This window comes from Halyomorpha halys, unplaced genomic scaffold, assembly GCF_000696795.3.
Source record: "Halyomorpha halys isolate HHAL.00 unplaced genomic scaffold, Hhal_1.1 Scaffold110.1, whole genome shotgun sequence".
NCBI classification, from domain to species: Eukaryota; Metazoa; Arthropoda; class Insecta; order Hemiptera; family Pentatomidae; genus Halyomorpha; species Halyomorpha halys.
This window is the reverse complement of record NW_027112640.1, coordinates 2,636,142-2,659,241: the sequence shown is the minus strand read 5'-3', so window position 1 is coordinate 2,659,241 and position 23,100 is coordinate 2,636,142. Positions and strand designations below refer to the sequence as shown.

General features: G+C 30.2%; 1 protein-coding gene across 4 annotated transcripts in view; it reads right to left on the bottom strand.

The window, feature by feature from the left end:
* Window positions 1–23,100, bottom strand: part of LOC106677870 (dual specificity protein phosphatase 22) — a 208,555-nt gene that overhangs the window by 152,221 nt on the left and 33,234 nt on the right. Inside the window, exon 1 of one of the 4 annotated variants that reach the window (XM_067050444.1) lies at window positions 9,081–9,124. The exons of the other annotated variants lie outside the window; for them this stretch is intronic. Coding sequence (XP_066906545.1) covers window positions 9,081–9,089 — 9 coding nt within the window. The 5' untranslated portion in view covers window positions 9,090–9,124. Of the gene's footprint in view, window positions 1–9,080; window positions 9,125–23,100 lie in introns of those variants that run through there. 4 annotated transcript variants of the gene reach the window in all.

The window sequence follows — 23,100 nt, the reverse complement described above, 5'->3', positions numbered from 1 at the left end:
GCAAAATATGTTTTTTTAGCAATATAATTTTTATTCATACGAAGCTCTTTCATATTAAAATTTATATAATAATAAATCTAAGTTCCTCAGTCAATAATGCCGATAATACTGAGTTAATTTATATCTTGAATAAAACTAAAATCAGCAAAAATATTTATTATTTTTATTATCTGAAGAAAAACTATTCCGGCACATCATGTTATAATAATGAAAACCATTGGAATGTTCTATAACATATTAAATTAAGTAAAATATTACTAAGGACCTCTACTAATAAAAAGGTGTTTTGGTAATTATTCCTATCAATATATACAGCTTATATATCAAAATATACATCTTGAGATATTTTACTTAACTTATTAATAAGAAATAAGAGAACTGAAGCCAACAGATATACAGCAATGAAAATAAAATAGATCGAATTAATCTGGATACACTATGGAAACCCATGCTTCGGCCGTTGCTATAAATCTAGTAGACTTTTCATTTCAGCCATCGTCGTAGCATCATCAAAATTGTAACGTTCTCTTAGCCAGATTGGAGCAGAACTTTATAGTCTCCCACGTAGTTCGCCTATTAAAAATAATACCTCAATTTTTACAGTTAATTTTAATAATCTTATGGTCGATTTTTTATAGAATAGTCGATTTTCTCTTCTAAAACGTTAAGTGAAATATAATAAGCACTAACTAGTGCTCAGCACAATTAGGAAAAAAGCCATATTTATTTTTCATTTAGTAAATATTTTAAATGTCTAGATTTTTGATAATACTCTGTATTCATTCAATATTTTTTCAACGCTTAGCAATGTTACATCTGTAGATTCAAGCAATAACAAGCAATCTTCATCCTTTGAAGCTTCTAGTGATTAGTGTTAAAGCTGTCAGTCAAAGATTTAATTTTTATATTTTATATTTAACATAATATTTTCAGGAAAATTTTAACTATAGTTTGAATGTACCAAAACCACCTAGAGTAACTTAATTCTCGTTTCAGTTTTTACATTAATTTTTTTAAATTTTAAATTTGGACATTGGTCGTTACTGCTCCAAACTACTATATGTAATTACTGTTATTCTGTTTTAGTAGTGATTTGGTGATTTAGTATTTTTATCGATTTTTTTTTATTTTCGATTAACAGATAATAATAATTCTAAGTTTGACTGAATAATAATTCTATGAATAGTAATTCTAGCTCAAACGGGTTGCGTTCGATATGTTTTAGTGCATTAAAATATATCAAACACAACATATACGTTGAGATTTTGACTTTAATTGCTTTAATAAAAATTTCTAGATAGTTCCATCAACTATTGTGTAAAAAAAAAAATATTTTGTTGGAAGAACTCTGAAGATTTCAAAATGTTCAATAGCTTGTAAAAGAGTTAATCTATTTCGACCTACTTCTAATTTATCCTGCTTTCCCTCCTTCCCATGAATTTTAACTTTGTTTTCATATTACAGTAACAAGTTTCATAAATATAATTACTCTAAAATAAAAGTTCTATAATCCACCAAATTGTAATATACCTAACCGCTTATTGTACGCATAAACCCGGTCTGCAAGTCGACGGGAATTTTACAATTTTGTTTTTACTGATGGAGGGAGGCAAAAGGTTTTGTCGATAATTCTACTTTATATTTTCTTTGCAACCTCTATCAACACTAAGGTAGCTCTAATATCGTTAATGAATTGAATCTATCAAAATATTATTCGCTAACATAAAGAATGTTAGTAATCAATACCGATGGTTTAGTGACGTTATAAAATTTCATATTAACATTCCTAAAACATTTAAAATAATGATTATTTTAAATTTAAAAAAAATATTTCAAATATACAAACTTCTTTAGTTTCTTTACTTCAATCTAGACTTGATAATTCGAATAATTCATACAACCAAACCTCTTGACCCTGGAATCGCCGATACAATATAGGTAGAGCGATATAGGACTATTCCTCGACAGCCAGTTGACCTCCTTCTATTTCCCAAATGGGATTACGGTGAACTAGGAGCCCTGGTATGGAGGTAGACTCCTAGAAGACTCGAGTGTTGGACTCCAACTGCACAATTTGCCGGCGGCTCCAATAGGTTGTGACCCACTTTTGTCAACCCTTCGTTATTCTGGAATGTTCTATACCGATTTTAGAGCATTGTCTAGTGTCGGTTTATTCGCAATAATGTAACTTTGTAATACACACAAAAAAAAATTAAACCCATTACCTAAAAATTGGAAGTTTCTAGGTATCAGTTACGTAAAATTCTATAATTGAATTTAAAAAAATCAGTCCATCAACTCATTTATAATTAATTTGACAGGTTAATTACCAATGGTATATAATAAGTCTATAAGGGCTTTATTACGTTAATCCACGTAAGTTAATTTGCATTTTCATTGAATCATTACGATCGATGATATCCACTGATGACACTCACCGTTCCATTGCATTGAGTACTATCTTATACTTTTTACAAAGGTGGGTGCGTCGACTCTTTCTACTCACAATGTGGGCTGCCAAACGAAATCTCCCCAGATTGATGAATTCAATGGTATCTATGTCGTTATATACCACCCATTCATGCTTCTTCAGGGTGGCCGAAACATAGCTGGGTCTGATAATGATAATATAATGATCGAGTAAGAAACTGGAAAGCTTTGGTCCGTCCTTCCTGATCTAGTTAATTCCGAGGCTTAGTCCCTAAGGGTATTAAACCCACTAAACAACAGTGGACTTTGAATTGCATTGAATTATTAATACACCCAGTCCAACTTCTATTGATAGAAATCTAAATTGTATATGTGCCTGTTTATTCGTCAACAAGATTTTCGATCCACATTTAGCTAAATATTATACTAAAAATTGAAAAACATTTTTATTTCTCTTGATTTATATCATTTTGTCAAAATATGTTAATATATTTTTTTTAATCTAATTTGATTGCAGATGAAGTCTTCCCTTTTTCGTACACGATCTTGTTATCCCAGTCAGGTTTCCATGTTTAAATTATTGCTTCATATAATTCATATATATTATGATTATGATTATTATTTTTATTATATTATACTTTTGTACTTTTATTTGATACTCTTAGGTTATGAAGCCCACTTGATATTTTTGTATTAATATTTTTAAGGGACATAATGATGAGGAATGAATAAATAATTCATAATAATTATTATTATATATATATTTAGTATATTCATACTTATATACTTGATATAATTTTTACTCTCGATCAAAGGTTTTTTTTTATCTTACTTTTGAAACATTTAATTATAACGATTATTGAACATTGTATAACAACGTTACAATCTATTATGGAGATCATTATACCAAAAATATTTATGAGGATTCATCCCTTTCTGCCCTGCCTCAATATCCCCTTGATTGGAGGGTAGGGTGGTTCTTTAAAAAAATTAAAAAGAAATCAATTTTTTCTGTTTAGAAGAATTACTGTAATTTTTAAAATTAATTTTTAGGGTTTGCTCCCACGACTTAATCTTTTAAAAATAAAATAATTAATTGCTTGCCTAAGGCCGACACTACTTGAATTCTTTTTTAGTGATGGTGATTTTTATATTTATGAGTATATATTAAATATCTGTTAATTTCATTTGAAAACGTTTCAGTAATAAAATTTTAATTATTTATTAAAATTCAATAAAACAATATTTTCTGAAATGTTTTGCTTGAAGTTTTTCTTCTAAGATATTTCAGATTGTTAATATCTGATTTTAGAAAAATCTCAATATTTTAAGACCCAAAAAAAAAAAAAAGTTTTAGATCTGAAACTTTTCAAGCAATTATTCTATAAATAATAAACTCAGAAAAAAATTGATAATTTTTTTTTCTTTAATATTAATTAATTTAAATGTGAAGATTTTTATCTTGAAAAGGTTAATATTTTATTTTATTTTATTTTTATTTACAACTAAGTATAACTCGGAGAGAAAGTATAGTAAATTTTATACTCTTGAACATAGTATATGCTCGAATCAAATATATTTAAACATCAATGAAGTAGAGGTTTTAACATAAACTCTGTTTAATTTAAAGTAGGCTGATACACCGATACGAAATGGGTGCTAAAAAAACCTTATGGATAGAGAACAAACATACTTAAAAAATAAATAAAATTTTTGCGTGCTATTTTCAACTTAAATTAGCTGCTTTGATATTGATTAGCCTATTGAGGTTTTCACTGTATGATACTTTGACTAAAACTTATACTGTTAAGTTTACAAGTATTATGTTTTACTTTATTAGTGAAGAATCCGTTTTACAGGGTACTTTTACTTTCAAAGTTGATTATTACATATATTACAATGGAAGATGGTGACTGAATACAACGGAGAAGAGTGACCTATCGTTAGTGAAGGGCAGAGCAACAGAAAGCCCAAAACCCCTTTCTATTGTTCTCAGTCATCAATGCTATCGTTTGGAGCCACCCGCTCCTGCATCAGGGGTAATTCTAGAGGCAGTTAATTATTTAGTCTTTCGTTTAATAAAATTGAAATAATTAGTGTAAAAGATTTTTTTATGTAGTAAATAATGTTCGTTTTTTTGGTTTTAGCATGACTTTGATCAACCATTGGTTAGGTTTAAATTAGGTATTGCTTTGGAAAAAATAAGATACAGTTTCAGGATTGTAGTAAGGTAGCATGGTTGATCAATAAAAGCTTTTATTTGAATGACTCTATGTTTAGTAAGCATATAAATAACACTGCCTGTATTATTTCATTGGTATTTATGGGTAAAATTTTTATATAATATTTTTTGTGGCATTCAAGGTTCAAGTCGCCTTGGTTTAAAAGTGAACAAATGCCAGACAGGTTGGTTGTCTTTTGATGCTTTATTAAAGTTTTCTTGAAAACTTTTTTTTTTTCGATTCGTTAACGAACATTAGATCTTCTAATGATCTATACATATACACATAATTATGAGAGATAGTTGACCGTAGATGACGTACGAGAAGAACTCTTTGGGTGTGCGGACAAAGTGAAACACAAATAAGTTGGCGTAACCTATTTAATTGTGCCAACGTTTCGGCTAGAGTTTCTAGCCTTCTTCAGGGCTAAGATAACAATAATTTTTAATTCAGAGTTTTTCCGTTATTGGCGCAGTATCCATAAGGCGTTTGATTTTCAAGCTAACAGGTTCGTATTATTCTCTTTTTTTTCTTCCCCCTTTCTTCATTTTACCATCCCTTCTTTTCTCCACTTTTGTCATTTTTGTTACCAACATTATTAGTTATGTTCACTATATCATTATTGGTGTTTCCAAAAAAAAATTTTCTATTCATTTCTTATGCTATACTTTACTTATATTTTTATCAATTATTATTGTTACATATATTTTCTTTCTCTCAATTTTCTCTTTCTTTACATATTTCTATTTTTAAATTATTAATAGCTAATATGTTCATACTTCTTTGCATTAGATAACTTCATTTTTATTTCATTTCCTTAATAATGTTATTTTACCTACTTTTTCAATTACCTATGTATACATTTTATTTCCCACTTCTCTCATCACTTCATTTTATTAATTCATTTTGTAAAATTATTACTTTCTATTTTATTTTCTATACTTACTGTGGTTGTCTTGTTCTGTTCTTAGCCCAGAAGAAGGCTAGAACCTCTAGCCGAAACGTTGGCACAATTAAATAGGTTACACCAACTTATTTTTGTTTCACTTTGACTGCACCCCTAACCATCTTCTCCTCATATATACACATACATCTAAGTTAGTTTAAGATGCATTGCTAAGTTCAATCCACTCCTTGATACCTTCAAATTTCTCTGATTCTTTCAACAACCAACAAAGCTATAACATCAAATAGAACACGACAATTATGAGAACGGTCCTTTTAACTTTCAGGGATTCATTTATTGTCAACGTAAGTGTTGAATTATGCGCTTTGGAATATGTTAGAGCAGGATTGCGTACGAGTAGTGTTTACATGTCACACTACAGTATCATCCGAATCAACTGGGCAGATTTGCTATGTCTACAACACTCCTTATTGAAAAATCTTCTAAATTATCACTCTCACAAAACGAGTATATAGTTTTAACAGAATCGTATTATTTCTCCGAATTATAGAATAAAAACAAAACCTAAATGCAGTCTGTGCTTGATGTTTTCAGGAAAACCTGAATATTGTCAGGACCCTAAATACCAAATTGTGTTATGTATTTCACATTTGTTTAATTTTTGGAGGTTTATAGACATGAACTAGAGAAGAATTTGTACCACAGGATTTGCATTTAAAAACTGATACAATTTTAATGTTATAAAGTCAAAGACATAAAGAGAATTAAGGTTATTATGATTAAAAAATTTAATGTTATCTTTGGTACCAAGTGCATTGAGTTATGCTGGCTGTAAAATAAATTTGCATAATGCAGATATCCGCTAGCCAATGACTTTGCAGTAATAGATTATAACTTTAGTTTTAATATAAAATATTTATTAATGATTAAATTTTAACTTAGACAAAGTATTATTAGTTTAGTTTTACTCACTTAGTTTTTTGTTTTTTTTGCAAGTAAATAGAGTTAGTGTTAATTCAAATTTTTATCTTTTTCTCTCCCCTACCTCTTTTTCGCCGTATTTAAAAGTTTTTGCACCTCTATTTCACTAGGATAGTTATAAAAAATGTTTAATAAAGGAAAAAATAAAATGTTCTTTGTAATCGGCTTATTAAAAAAATTGTATTGACTTTATTTATTAGGCTATTTTTTATTTTGAACATAAGCAATAATAACAAATAAAAAAGCGTGAGCAGCATCTGAAGGTCGTATTTTTCTCTTTTTTAAATTAGGGTATAAATTATTTAAATAAATTTAAAAAGACTTAAATTATTAATATTTCTTTATTATTTGATAATAAAAAAAACAAAACAATTAAATTGGCAATATAAATGAAACCAAACAATATTTATTAATGGTAACGTTAAAATTTCCAATACTAATGACCAACGCGAAGTGGTGAATTATGATTAAATCATTTCTTTTTCGAGGGCAAGTGCTGCTTTATGGCCTCTAATGTTTATACCTCCGCGTGTCATTTATTGCGGATATTGAATTCGATGGCTCCGATAAACCTGTGTAATAATGAAGGAGTTAGTACTGTCTACAAATAATAATTTTACTACGAGCCATAATATATTTTTATTGCAGTTATAAAAATATCTTATGGCTCGTGAGGGACTCTGTGGTGAGAGGAAACGTAATGCTACTGAAAAAATTACAAAGGGCATTAATAATAAAGAATAATGGCCAACGGTGCCGGGAACAAAGTTATTTTCTGTTGACGTCTCACTCACCAGCTATCTTCTCACTTTCGCATTAATTTTTTTTATTGCATTATGACTATTTTTGACTAAAGCAATCTTTACCGCAGTCGTTATAAAAATATATATATAAAAGGGAAAGAAACTTTAATTTCGTAAAATTTAATAGTTTGTACACGATTTTGACTAATAAAATCTGCGATTAGTAGAACAAAAAGCATAGTTCTGTTATTTATCGTTCAAAATAATGAGTATCAACTTAAATTAAATCACATCATAAAACAAAAAAAATACAAAAAATTAAACAAAATTTTGAAGGATATGATCAATTTGATTAAAATAAATTGAATATTTACTAAAACAATGATACAACGAAAAAATCCTTTATTTCGTAAAAATGTAATAGTTTGTACACAATTTCTACTGACTTCAACCAAATAAATTTGTAATCAAATTATAGCAACAGAAATTAATGCTCAATTTATTGTTAGAGAGAGTACAGTACCAAAGGCGAAATATAAATTAATATTTACAATTAAAAATAATACACATCAACTTAAATGATATACACATCATAAATAAAGACTATATAAATAAAGATTTCAATCTTCTTCTAATAAAATTAATATTTCTTTCCTTTCCATAATTAGTCTGGTTCTAAATTCTTCTAATAAAATTAATAAATAAAGTTTCTGATATCATTCGAGACTAGTTTTATCATTCAATTGTATAAATTATATCCATATTGTCCCAATGTTCTGTATTAACTATTTTAGATTTACAACGTTCCCATCATGAAAGACAGTTAATTAACAGGTCTTATTATAAACAATTTTAAAACTATTATTAATTACAGACTTGAGAGATCTCCTTTTGCGATACATTGATAACTAATCAAGACCCGAAAAATGAACACCTGGGGACTGACCAACATTACTGGAGTTTCCTTTTTTTTTACCTTCATTCTATCAAACCAAGTTACTCACGAATTTCAATATTCCATTTTAAAAAGAGGTGAAATAGATTGAAAAAAAAAAAAGTATTTATAGAATGTAAATAGGGGTAAGTGCATAAATTGATTTGATGTAAATCCATCTTATTTACTTCAAATTATCATTTGTTTCAAATATTTCTTCCTTAACAAAACATATTGTATTTAACATAAAAACTTATATCCACACCTATATCGATTTAGCATATATGTATTTATGTATATATTAGAATCATATATCACAGACATTGATTGTGAGCGAAAGTACAAATAGCCTAAAAAATGCAATCATCCAATCTCATATTCGAGTTATAAACGAACCATTGTTTCTACAGTGCAACGACGGTTCCATAACCATTGGGGCCGATTCAGCAGTGTCCTTCCCACCGATTCATTCGAGTTCAAAGTCGGTGACAAAATGAATTTAAGCCCAGGAGGATGAGTATTCAGAGTTAGCAGGCGCATTTGGCCTCCGGACGGCAATTTGAAATGTTCGAAAGCCACAGTACGATCCTCGATTAAGATATACGAGGTAGGGTCATCAGTCTACGTCCGGTCGGTGGGACGGAATGGAGAAATAGGTGGATTAATTGCCTGGGATCCCGAAGACACCACTCGAACACACCATCTTTGGACCATAACATGTAAGCTATATCTGCGTGTAGCGAAACAGAGATACATAGCATTGAATAAATCTTTAAACTGATTTTTAATTTATTATGTTCAAATATGAAATAGTTATCATAATGAGTAGATAAGAATGATGAAACTCTGTATTTATAACTTACTTTGTTCATATTGCTGAGAAGAAACGAATTACAACGGCTGTGGGCAGTTAGGAACATCTGACTAGCTAAATATAAACCAAGCTGAGAGCGCCTGGCATTATTTTAATGCTCATAATAGACCAGTCTAAATTACTTGTATTTTTATCTTCAATATTTTTTTTTACATAATGCGTTATTCTTATATTACACTCTAATAAATAGTCTTATTCATTACTTGTTTATATATTAAAACAACCTTAATAAAGTGTATTATTTGAAACAAATAAAGTAAGTAGTAAACAGTAATGGGTATGAACATGAAATCTTTCAGCTTTGAATAAAATTGTTTTTTATTCAATTCTAGCAGATGAAAATAAAAGGTCAGGAACGGTAAAAATTTTGGGTCTCCTCCAAAGAACAGAAGTTTCAAGGAAACGAACACTTAAGGGTTGCAACTGAGGTGCCATAAATTTAACATTTTGTTTTTAAATTCGTTCGGTTATTTCTTGGAACGTTTTTCCACCTTCAGGGAGGAGGTGTGGTATCAGGGTGTAACCGATGTTATGGGGCCTGATAAAATTATATTAAAAAATTCTTTACAGCTAAAACATTTATTGAACATATATAAACAAAATATAATAAGAACTATAATTAAAGTCACGAACTTTTATTAATCACTGACAGAGTAGTCTCATGTATAAATATGTATATTATTTATAGTTTCAAGAAAAATGGTTGTCAATCATAGGTTAGCAACATTGAATTTTGACAGATTTGAACATTAATTTTTCCCATGAAAGAGAATTTTGTATAATTCTTCTAATTAATAAAAAAAATTATAAATAGATGACTGACTGTATGTGAATTTGAAAATGTCAGGGCAGTTAGAAATCAGGGAAAAAATAGTTATCAACTATTAAAAACTAGCTATTTATTGTGAATAAATTTATTCTATGAGTATCCTGAAGGTCATTTTGTTTTTTATTATACCTCTCTATCCATCACAACAGCCCTTATGAAGACCTACCTATTGTAGTTCGAAGCGTCGGCATATAATTAATAGTTAAAAACTATTTTTTCTTCTTAACCACAGCCCTCAATACAAATTTATTGAAGCCCTCCTTTTGCTATTATGAAAACATTACTTAAGTAATTTATGCTAAACAATGATTACCAAAATTTTTAAGAACGCAAAAATGATGCTCTTTAAATTAAAAAATTTCCGATATATTTTTTTTTTCCAAAACCAACATTTTTTCCCGAAACAACGATAAACCAATATTTTGTAATAGTATTTGTTCAAACATCACGGAAACTGCTACAAAGAAAACCATCATAAACCACTTTATAGCCCATTTAACAAGTTTCAATTGGAGCTCTAATTGAACCCTTTAGGCCCAGTAGTTCCTAGGAAACAGCTTCTCAAAAACCATCCATTTTTTCCAGAGAATTCAAAATTTTGTAAATTTACTTTGAGAAATGTCATGGAAACTGCTAATAATACGATAATAATTATAAACCACTTTATAGTGCATTTAATTAACTCCAGTTTAATCACTAATATATATCTCTATTTCTTATAGTTCCTCAGATACAGATTTTTAAAGACTAAACCTTTTTTCCAAAAAATTAATATTTGTGAATTTATTATTGCACATATCGTGGAAACCGTAACTCATATAAAAATAATTTAATAAATTACTTCAAAGTACATTAAACGAGCTTCCATTTGACCACTAATACAAATTTGTACATATAATATTTTCTGAGATACAGTTACTTAAAAATCCTCAAGTGAAAGGAGTGTACATGAAATAGTTCAATGCCTGTATTCTAAGGACATTGACTGTACCAGTTGTATACTCTGAGTAAAAATTGAATAATTTTCTAGCCGAAAATTACGGGAATTTTTATTTTTGAAATTTTTTTTTTAATTCACTAAGTTGCTGTTTTTATAAGAAACAACTAAAATAGGAGGCAAGGCGCTTTTTATTAAAATAAAATAAACTTTTAAAATTCACATTCAAATCTCTTCCTTAAATGGTTTGATTTGAGATTTTCTGAAACCTGGGAGGCGCTAAACCTGTTTAGCGCTTAATCCACCCCAGTTCAATCCTTCTTTAAGAAACTAGATATTTGAAGACTATTTTTAGTTCCCAGCTAGTAAACTAATTTACTGTACATTGTAGTAGAGCTTTTAGCAATTTTATAAAACGTACTCAACCAAGGACAGTAGCTAGTTAAACGATAAATTTTAATTCCGATTTGTTTTTAATATTTAAAAAACGTATAATATATCTGTACTGATAAGTATAACGGATTTGAGTAAAAAAAAAGTTGATGTTGAGTAAGGTGCATAGTCAGACTCAGAAAAAGAAAAAAAAAATCTATCGATTGGTATAAGGGATTTATGTTGTATATTATGATAATATCCTGGTTAAAACTGTATTGAACGGATAAATTTTTATAAATAATTTTTTTACTTTATTTTCCATCTCTAGAAAATTAAGAATATGGACTTAAATTCTTTATATTTATCAGTACAGATATTTGAATAAGGATTATTATCATGTTTCAACAATGAGGTGCGCAAGCGAGGCGGCACAAATACACATATTCACTGAGATCTATAGAAAGGAATAAAACTTATAAGTATTTGAATGTACTGAAGAGCCCAAAGCTGAAGGGCCTTCAGCCTCACATCAATAATTTAAATTGGCAGATGGAAGAAATGCTTGGATATTGAGGCGCTGTTTGGAAATGCATTTGGATCTGTCACTGTTCCCTCACTGTTTAACTTTGACCTCCGTTTTTTCTTTATTATCTTCGAAATACAAATATCAAATTCCAAATTCAAAAAAATGAATATAAGAAACTAAATCTGAAGATTTTTAGAAAAAACTATTTAAAAAAAAAAACTATATAAAGATTTTTTTTTTCTTACCTCCTGTAACAAAGAAATAAGCATTTACAAATATATACAATAGAAAAATGATAGGTACATATACCGGCTATTTGATTACCTTGTTTTGCCTGGATGGCATTATATGAATGGTTGCCTGGTCCGCTGATGGCGGTGTCAACAGTGATGGCATATGTTTGCCTGGATGCTCACTAAGAATAGGGAGGGGCTATTCCTGTTGGTGGTGTTGAAGTGATGACTTCAGGCTGCAGAGCCAGAAGTCCCTCCCAAGGCGAGGACGTCGACCAGAGGGACAGTGCTTTGCCACCTCCAAGGTCTTGGTGGAGGGGCGATCTCACGGAATAGAGGGTTGGCACAGGCTTTCAGCCCATCAAAGAATTTGATGTGCCAACGGGCTATGAATTCTGGCACAGACGGGAGTTGGAGTTCCTCATATATTACTTTGTTCTTGGCCCACTGGATTAAAGTTCCTCTAACTATTCGCCTCAGGAGGGAGTTCTGCATACTCTCCAGTTTGGAGTGCGTAGTCTTGTAGAGGTGTCGCATGAGTGGTGCACCATGGAGCTGCGTCGAACGTATGATGGGCTTGCATCCCCCGCTGGGCCAGGAAAGCAGCCTGCTCTCCAGACGTCATCAGGTCATTCCCATCGGTGAGATGCACGATCCTCCTCTTGGTGACGAATGTTCTGACTAGCTTCCAGAACTGTCTGTGGGTTCTGCGGAGCTGATTGTGCCAGAGCGCCGTCTTCCAGTCTCTCATGAGTGATGCTATCTGCCGTGTCATAGCGTTGATGGCCGGTTTTAAGCTATAATCACGAGTGCGCAGGTTGTTCCTTTGGGCAATCAGAGCGAGGATGTGCTTCGGTGGCTTCCTGATGGCGTTGGGGACAGGAGTAAATTTCGGAATATTCCTATTGGCTGCCTCTTTGATGGTAGTGGTGATAATCTCAACAGCCGAGTCCACTTCGTCTGGTGTGTAGTATTGCTTAATGGCCGGGAGGTCCTCCACGATGCTCGACCTATATCCCTTCCTATTGGCTTCATGTAATAGGTATTTGCTCGCAGGTGGTAGACAATCCCTCACGATAACCGAGTGTTCTAAACCATAGACCTCTGGCACTTATATAATATGGAAGAAAAAATTATGAACAAATTTTTGGTATAAAAAAATTAATAGTTAACAGATTTTTTGTGAACATTGTTTTTGCTGCCATAAAGGTGTCACGGATCAGAAACAAAAATTAATTCCATTATAATATTGCTTTTTAATAATTAAAATTATACTAAGCCGACTGAAGATTCATCTCTATTGCCATTGGCGACAGTCCAAAGGTATAAAACTCACAAACATGAAAATGGGTTCCTGGCCCATTTGAGGTGGTAGGAGGAGGCGTCCGGTAAAATCTCGCCTCGGGACGGCAAAAAATCACATAGTGGTCCGGTGTAAAAGAATAATCCTCAAGAAATTACATGATAACCTTAAGACCTTTAAAAATGGATATTGGTTGTGGTTACTCTATATCACAGAATAAAGAAACCTAGTTATAACCCTAATTCGAATTTAGAAACATAACTTCATGAGGTCTTCTTAAGAAATAAAACAGATACTATTCATGCTTCCTAGATATCATTCACGAATCTTATATATATTAAAAGATCAAATTAAAATCACTGTTTCATATATATATATATATTTTTTAATTTCACCGCCAATCCAGGAAGGGCGGTAATAGTAGAATTTCAGAAGTTCAACCGAGTGTAAAATACAACTGATGATTTATACAACTTAAAACACCTTTATCAGAAATATTAATTTATCAATGAAGGTTTATTACTTCACTCAATACAGGAACATGGAATATGAAAAATGAATACATTTATTGTAAAATATAGCTACGATATTTATGTACTGTAAAATGATTTTTCAAGAGGTCGCGTGGATTCCTATGTGTGAATTTCTTCTGATTCAACTTTTTGATTATTTACAAAAATAAATCAGCAAGTTGTAGACATATCGAACTTATAATATAGGCATATATAAACTTAAACAGTCAAAGGACTTCTAACCTTCGTCGATACTTCCAATAAAACATAATCGACCTAGATTAATCAATACTTATTGTTAAAGTTTTCCAAAGAGGTAAATAAATAAGAAGTTCAACATTCCGTTATCAGTGCTTCCTCCGGGAACCACCGTGATAGCACTGCCGTCTAAATGTATGAGCTCCTGATTTCGTCTTTGTTATCCAAGTTTCAGGGTTCTATGAATGGAGTAGTGGGGTCGAACCTCCATTCAACGAGAAGCAGAATAACAACCACCTATGAATATACCATCTCTTATAAAGGACGAAATTAAAAAAAAATATGGTAAAAAGATTTCCAGATTTATTTAATATTATCATTTCAGAAAAGATTTTTTTTTTTATTTTGATCTTGTGGAAGTCTCAACTAAAACTATTTTAATAAATTATACCATTCTATATTGCAACTTCTGGGAAAATTAAAAACTCTTAAAACTCCAATTATCTTTTATTTATTCATTGTTCACAATTTTTCGATAATATGATAGTTTTCCCTTGCCTCAACTATAATAGTGTTCAGTATTTTTTATGCGTCCTTATTCTTCTTCATAACAACTTTTGGACAATTAGTTTTTTATTTTTTTAGTTGTCGTATTTAAGAAAATACGTCCCATCCATTATATTATAATTAAATATTTCTATACAAATTATTCATTAACATGATAAAATTAACAGAGCTCTTGATATTAAAATAAGATGATATGATATTCCGTAGAAGAGATAGAGCTAAGTTACTCTATTTTAGTGAATGAAACAAAAAAGTATGAACTTAGACCCTTGAACTGCAGATGGATTTATTTTGTCAATGGGTTCTTGGAAATAATTATAAATAAATTTAAATACCATGAATACTACAGTCAATGGGATTCAAAATGTTTTATCTGGAAACCTTTCGGGAAGTTCTGCTATTTTGCTCCTCCATATTGATTTGTTGTATACTACAGATTTACCACTTCATTTTTTTTTTGGAAATATAAAAAAAAAGCTAAAAATCAATCTTTTTTTTTTTTAATAAAATCAATCTCTTTAAAATAAAATCAAACTTTACTGAATCTAAATAAAGTAAGGATCTTTACTTATTTTATTTCCTCCCCCCACCCCTCCCGGGTCCCATTTAGGAACATCTGATCTTAATCCAATGGTCAGATGCAGTCAAATAACCAAAAAGACATTTTAGAGAGTTTTTTATTTTTGCCCTACCATAAAAACTAAACATCATTCCCATAACTTTAATAATAAATTTTATATTGAATTAAACAAATGAATTATGAGAAGAAATGTAGTCCATCCTGATGTAAATCAGAAAAAAGATGCGGTCAAAAAAATTATATCCGTAATCAGATCTCTAAAGCACATAAATAAATACATTTTTAAAACTCCGTTTCGTTAGACTACATTTTTTCACATTTTTCTGTGATGTCTTTGCCTAGCCATGCAAAATAATAAAACTATAGATATTTTGCTTTTAAATAATTCAGAGCAAATGTGATAATTTTAAAAAGTAATATATGGTTATCGTATAAATAGGGAGATTTCTTGTTTTTTAATTCAGATTAAACCTTAAGGTGACAATGTTGAAATGAGTGAAAAAAAACACCCTAAAAATACAAAAAAAAACAATTTCTGAAGTTTTTCAAAATACTCCACTGAAATGCGTTTCTGGTCCCCACTGGATTAAAAGCGGATGATACTAAACGATGTCCCTGATGAAAAAAATTACAGTACAAAAATGCGGGACATTCGCTGTTGTATACCTAAGTACATTCTAATCTAATTCCTTATTTTTAAAAATACATAGATTTCATGTTATGGAAATAAAACCGGATATAACCCTTGAACTAATAGTTTTGAGTACTTGAAAATCCATAAATAAAATAATCCAATATACACCTCCGAACTCCACGCGATAGCATCAGCCCTCCATTTTTGCCTTTCAATGATTCAGAAGACTATTATAGTAATAATCTCAGATTCGTTGAGCTCTCTAAATAGTGTGAGAAACATGTACTGCGAACATCCACTCATCATAAGAATACAATCTTTCCTTCTAAAACTATCACAAGGTAAGTCCATAATTTTCATATGGGCTCCAAGCCACATTGGCATTGTTGGTAACGAGCTCGCAGACAAAGCTGCCAGAGAGGCACTCACGCTCCCTGGCCGAGGCACCGCCGTTCTTATCCCATCAGAACTCAGTACACCCCTTAAATTACAAATATTAGAAAGATGGCAGGCTTAGTAGGATGAAAGCTCTCAGAGTAAATTAAAAGAAATCAAAAGACCAGTGAAACCTTGGTTGAGATACTACCGCAACAGCCGCACGGAGGAAGTTGCTCTAACCCACTTGAGAATAGGTCATACTCTCCTCGCGCACTCTCACCTGATCAGAAAACTCCCACCTCCAACGTACAAAAATTATCAGTCCATTATCACGATTAAACATATTTTTGAAGAATTTACTCACTATTTGCCAACAATAAACAGGATAGGACTGACCCCAAATTTATCAGAAGCTCTCACAGATGAGGAAGCTAAAGTTACATTAGTGTTTACATTTTTAAAATAACATCGCCTTCTTTCTAAATTATCACTCCTCTTCGATTTTAAATTTTTTTTTTTTTAATTTATTATTTTTATTATTTATTATTATCATTTTTATTATTGTGTTTGTAGCTTCGTCATAATAGCATGCCATAGGCGTTGATGACCAAAGGGTTTTACGCCTTTAAGCAACAATAAACAAACAAACAAACAAAATAATCTGACACGACTAAGAACCGCTCCAATTCAAATCATTTAGGAAGATTCATTTATTACCTGCTACCCATAATGTTAGGTAAGATTTTATAAAATTGATTTTCTTATTATCGGTGATTACAGGAGGATAATGGCGTGATGATCTGTAACCCGATCGATAATACATCGTCCTCTCCCGGTTTTCTTCTCATCAATCTAAATATACATTTATAGTTTCATCACCTCATCCATTATCCATCACAACGGCTGTCATGAAAATTGCATCATAATCGTTAATATTGCTCCAAAAAGAAATGTATTCAATTATCTTCGATCATTCCCAATTGTTTATTATCATGAATAATTTCGTATACGATAAGAATCTTGAAGAGACTTACAGAACTAAAACTCCTATGGATTCATACATAAATTCTAAGTTTTATAATTAGCTCAAATGACTATTAATTTTGTTTTCATTTTACGAATGTTTTTAAATTTTAATTAATATGTACGAATTATAGCTTAATTGTTCAACAATATATTTATAATTCATACTAAATCTGCACAACATGGCGAGTCTTATTTTAATATAATTTTCCGTATATCTCAATATGTAAATTTGTTTGTATCTTTTGCAAATTTTAGCTCATATTTTTCTTTTCACTTAGTAAATTTTTATTTTTTGTAATCCAAATGAATTTTTGTTTTTATTATACAGCAGAAAAAAGATTATTAATTGACAAAGAAACATTAAAATTATTCCTTTTTTTTTCTAATGATTCAAAATGGTCGATTATACTTCAACCAGTTATAGGTATCGATATTATTTTTATGTTTTTATATATTCTTTACTACAATCTCTGTAAACATATTTATGCTTTCTAGGTACATTTCGTGATATTTTTAACAGTTTTTAACCTACTTTGTTTTCCATATCCATTTTTTTTTTTTACATTTTTTACAAATTTTTTTTACTTTTAATCCAAATGAATTTTTTTTCTAAATTAAAAAAATCAATTACACTGATAAAATTGACAACACATATATTTCTCAAATAGTAATACGGGTAACCGAAAATTAGAATGCAATATTATGAAAGTTTATCAATCCCAATATGATTTTCCTATCCATGTCATTGAATTAAATGCTTTGAGCTAGTAAATGTACTTTAAAGTAGTTTACATTGATATTCTTCATTGAAAAAGTAGTTTCTACGACATTTCTCGAATTAAAGTCACAAAATAATGATTTTTTATTTTTCAAAGAAATATAAAAGGTATTTATCTACTTTACCCCAGAGCCTATTAAACTTACAGAGCAACGTATAAGGTAGGACCTGACGAATAGGACGTTCTGATGGCCAAGATTGGTCCTGTGGGATAGGACTGGTGCTCTTAGTAGACTTTTAAAGAGGTTGAATGAAGAAAATGAAAATAGAAAATATCTACCCTATAAAAAGTTTGAATAAATTTTAAAATATCAGGCGGTGAAGGATAATGAAATAACTATCACTCTAAAGCAGCATAAAAATATGTTTACATTATTTTGATCATACTCGAGAAAATTTACAATTATATTATATTGTATTCGTCGAGAAAAAAAACCTTTGAGTCCTTAAAAAGCTGTCTATTTAAGGACTCAAAGGTTTTTTTTTTCACGCCGATTTTCAATTCTCCTCTTCCCGTTTTAAGCTAATATTTCAAAAGCGGTATAGGCCCGTCGCTCCCCGGGGGTCGTAGGGGGGTGAGTGGTGCGGGGAAGGATTGCCTTTTTTGTGTTATGATCTCCTCTTGTGAGAATGTGACATGTCGTATATAGACTAACCTACTCGCTATAATTGTATGTTTGAAAAATTTCCTCAAAAAAAAAAATCTAAATTAAAAAGATGTTCATAATATCTCTTTCACTGTAGATAGTTTCCAGGAAATTTACCACCTAATGAGAAATTAACGAAAATGACTTTTTATTGAATAAAATAAACGCCTGGTTTTCTTCCGGGGTGACAAATGTTGATTTTGATGTCTATTCAAACCCAAAATACATTTTAAAAAATCAGAACTTCTTGCTGATTTTAACTTATATATGCTTACTTTCTATTTTGTCTTCTTTATTTCTTGGACCTATAATGTTCTACACAAAACTGTTGAAAAGTACGCTACTGTACACTTATTCATTACAAAATGGCTGAAATGACCTATCATCAACTAGCGAGGTGTTAATACGTCTACACTAAACAAATTCTTCTTTCTCAACATATTTTAAAAATAAGCCCACTAATTTCGGATTAGAATAGTAACAAACTTTTTTTTACATGTCCGTTAGATTATTCGATGAATATGTTGTATTTAACATGAAATTATTTTGCCCTTCATCCTGTCTGTCCATAAAAAAGTTATTGATTTCATTCTTTAATAAAGATGCTACAATTTCTACTTACCTTTTTAACTCAATGGATACTAAAATATTTTTCTCAATTTTGTAGACCGAGAGATATTAAATATTGATAAAAGCAAATAAGTGCTATTATATTATGATTCTGTTGTGGAGTGGAGTCTCTTATTGAGATTTAATTAAAAAATATACTTTCTTCAAAGATCTAATTCCAAGAAGATGCCGAAACGAAGTTGAGAGGCACTGGAAAGGAAATTGGCTCAGGACTTATGAATCAGCTGCGAACAAGAGCACAAAAGCGGAATGGGTCGATAAAAAGAATTCAGCCGGAATAAATGATTGATGGGAATGGACAGGTTGAATGAGAACTCTGCCATATTTACGCCAGGTTGTCGGCACCAGGAGGGTAGTGAAAAACAGTTATTGATAAAAAGAAAGAGAAGATGGTTATAAAGGAAGAGAGAGGGAATAAAAGGATGTATATTAAGCGAGCATTAAAAAATAATAACCTCTAGGAGCTTCTCAGAAATTTAATAAATGAGCTATACAAAACTTTCCTCATATTTCTCAGAGCAAGTACAATTTAAACTTTGTATTGGATTTCCATGCATTAGAAACAATGTAAAATTGAAAGAGATTTCGCACATTGTAGTTTAGAGCGTCATAATTTATGTAAATCCTAAAATGCTCTCATCCTAAGCATCCGATAGATAAACTTTTTAATTATTATTTCTAATCACATTATTTGGTGATACTTTAATAATATATGAAGATTAATATTGATGTGAAGTTTCGAGGGATAAAAGCTATAAAAAAATAATAACTTAAATTAGAGTAACATGCCATTTAATAACTCTTAAATATAAAGTATGTTTCATAAATGCTAGAAAATATTTAAAGTGGTGATAATAGACCACAAATGCAAAAAGCAAAAAAGTTCATATCGATCGGGAAATCGAAATTCTGTGTTTGTTTGTTTTTTTTTAAGGTAAACCTCAATGCTTACTGATTAGGGATCGCTTCCCCTAAAAATAATTCAATGTGATTAAATTTCTTTTGCACCTTCATAAGTAGATACAATTTTCTTCAGGCTTAACTAACTCTATCGTAAGTGTCCTACAAGTGAACGAATAGATAAAAGTTTTATTTATTTTTTATAAATCACACTTTACTTGTGAATGTTTTTCTTAGCCCCCTGTTGGGCTAAATTCTAAAAAAGCTTCAACTTTTAATAAAATTTAATTATGCAGTACATGTCGAGGATTCTTTAGGAATTGGTCAAGATTATGTAAAGTGTATTGTGTAATCAGGATTTTTCACTTAGATGAATGTATTTTAAACAGACATAGTAATGTATGCATTTTTTTTTTATGTATAGATTGAAACTTGATACATCTAAAATCATACACCGGGAAAAAAAATACAAACGAAATCTAAAAGAAATGACCACTATAGAAAAATGTATAAATCGGGCTATAAACTAAAAATCAGATGTACAAAATTTAAAGTCGCGTTACTCCAATCACATTAGAGACAATTAGCACAAAAAATAAACATATAATATACAAAACAAAAATAAACAGACTGACTACTTGCTAGAAATAACGATTAGGATGTTGAAAAACCAAAAAAGCCAAAAATACCCTTTTTTTTATAAACAATTTTTTTTTTTTCAATGTATGGCATGACTATGCGAGCAATAAATTCGCCTCAATATAGTTGTTTACTATTAGTAACTCTTACATTATTCAATTAAAATGAATTATATCCAATTAAATCCATCAATCTTTATTGATAACTTCAAATGTCAAACGTTTCCACCAACCATGATTGTAGATTTTGTTTTAAGTGAATATTTGACTAATTAGAAATTGATATTTTTGACCTGGGCATAACAGCCTGCATAGTTAGAGTTTTTTAAATTATATAGTTTCAAAGTTGTATTAAAATTGTCTCTGAAGATGGCCAGATTTTAACACTGATAATACTCACTTTTATAGAGTATTATCAGTGTTAAAATTAAAATTTATTTAAAATAAATAATTCAAATTTTATCCATTATAGTCTCAAAACCTTTTATTTCTCTTATAAGCCCGACGTTTCGGCCAATCCGGCCATCTTCAGGGACAATTTTAATACAACTTTGAAACTATATAATTTAAAAAAATCTAACTATGTAGGCTGTTATGCCCAGGTCAAAAATATCAATTTCTAATTAGTCAAATATTCACTTAAAACAAAATCAAAATCATTTATCATCAGACACTATTCCTTAAAACTTTTATCACAAGGATAAAAAAAAAAAATTTTAAGGAATAGTGTCTGATGATAAATGATTTTGATTTTGTTTTAAGTGAATATTTGACTAATTAGAAATTGATGTTTTTGACCTGAGCAGAATAGCCTGCATGGAGTTAGAGTTTTTTAAATTATATAGTTTCAAAGTTGTATTTAGATTGTCCCTGAAGATGGGCGGATTGGCCGAAACGTCGGACTTATAAGAGAAATAAAAGGTTTTGAGACTATAATGGATAAAATTTGAATTATTTATTTTTAAAAAATTACCAGTCTCAAGAAAAAATGAATATTATAAATAATTAAAATTTATATTGTATTTAATTTTGATTTATGTTTAAATAAAATAGTGTCATAAAAAGGTTAATTTCATTATATTACATTAGACATGGGCGGGACAGGCAGCAAATTTTTAGTAGAGGGATGTGAGGTTGTAAATGTTTAGTTAAGATTGTTCTTGATGATGATGGACAGGTTGGCTGAAACGTTGTCAATTTCAATTGACCAAAAGAGTTTTCGGACTTAATTGGATATGTTTTAATTGACTAATAATTATTCTCAATAAGGTGGCTAATGTCGATATTTTCGATCTCCCAACAATGATGCAATAGTTTCCTCTTTGGTTATTAGGGATGGGATGAGCTCAGCATTATCCTTTATCTGCAGGCACAGCCACTGCTCTAGTGCCTACTTCATCGAGGCTGGTAGGAGGGTGTCCCAACCCCTAAAGTGGCCTCTTCAGCAGTCGAGAGGTTTATTTATTATTTAAAATAAAAAAAATACAATATATTTTTAACTATATTTTCTGATAGAAATTTATAATAGTCACTATCATTATTATACAAAGATTATTAATTTCGTAGTTTTATAGGTTTTAGTTTAGGATAATAGTTAAATTAAATTAAATTCTATTTAAATTAAAAATAATCAATATTCATTTCAATCATAATTTACTTAAAGAAAATTTAATAATCAATTTTTTTTTTTTTTATTTAATGTAATTTACAACTGTACAAAATAATACAATAAGTAAATATGTTTATGTTTCATATACACTTGAAAATCTTGGGAAGGAACCACCCATCGGTGGTACTTCAAACATTAATTTAAATTCGAAGGTCCCGTGGCCATCTTCTTTTCAGACACCTCGGAGGATTATCAGGGATTGTTAAGGATGAAAGATTAAGAATTAATAGGTTAGGATGGTTAATGAGTTTGGAATGAAAAGGCGCATATCTGTTTTTGGGCCAATTCTGCAACGTCTTTGTGAATGAGTTTATTTGTAACGTAATAAGGAGCATCAAGGATTTTACGTAGGATTTTGGATTGTAAGGATTGGATGCGGGAAGAATTTGGTGGTTTGGTGGAGCCCCAGAGCTCAATTCCATATGTCCAAATTGGTCTGATTATCGTAGTGTATACTATTTTTTTGTAGTGAATGGGAAGTTCAGAGCGTTTTTCAAGTAAGTGTTGTAGCAATCGGAATCTACGAGCAGTTTCTTTTCGTTTCAGTCTTGTGCGTGGATTCCAAGTAAGTCTCTTGTCAAGATGAAGTCCTAAGTATCGAATCTGTTCAACAGGCGTTAGTGGAGTATTTAGAAAGGATACTGTAGGA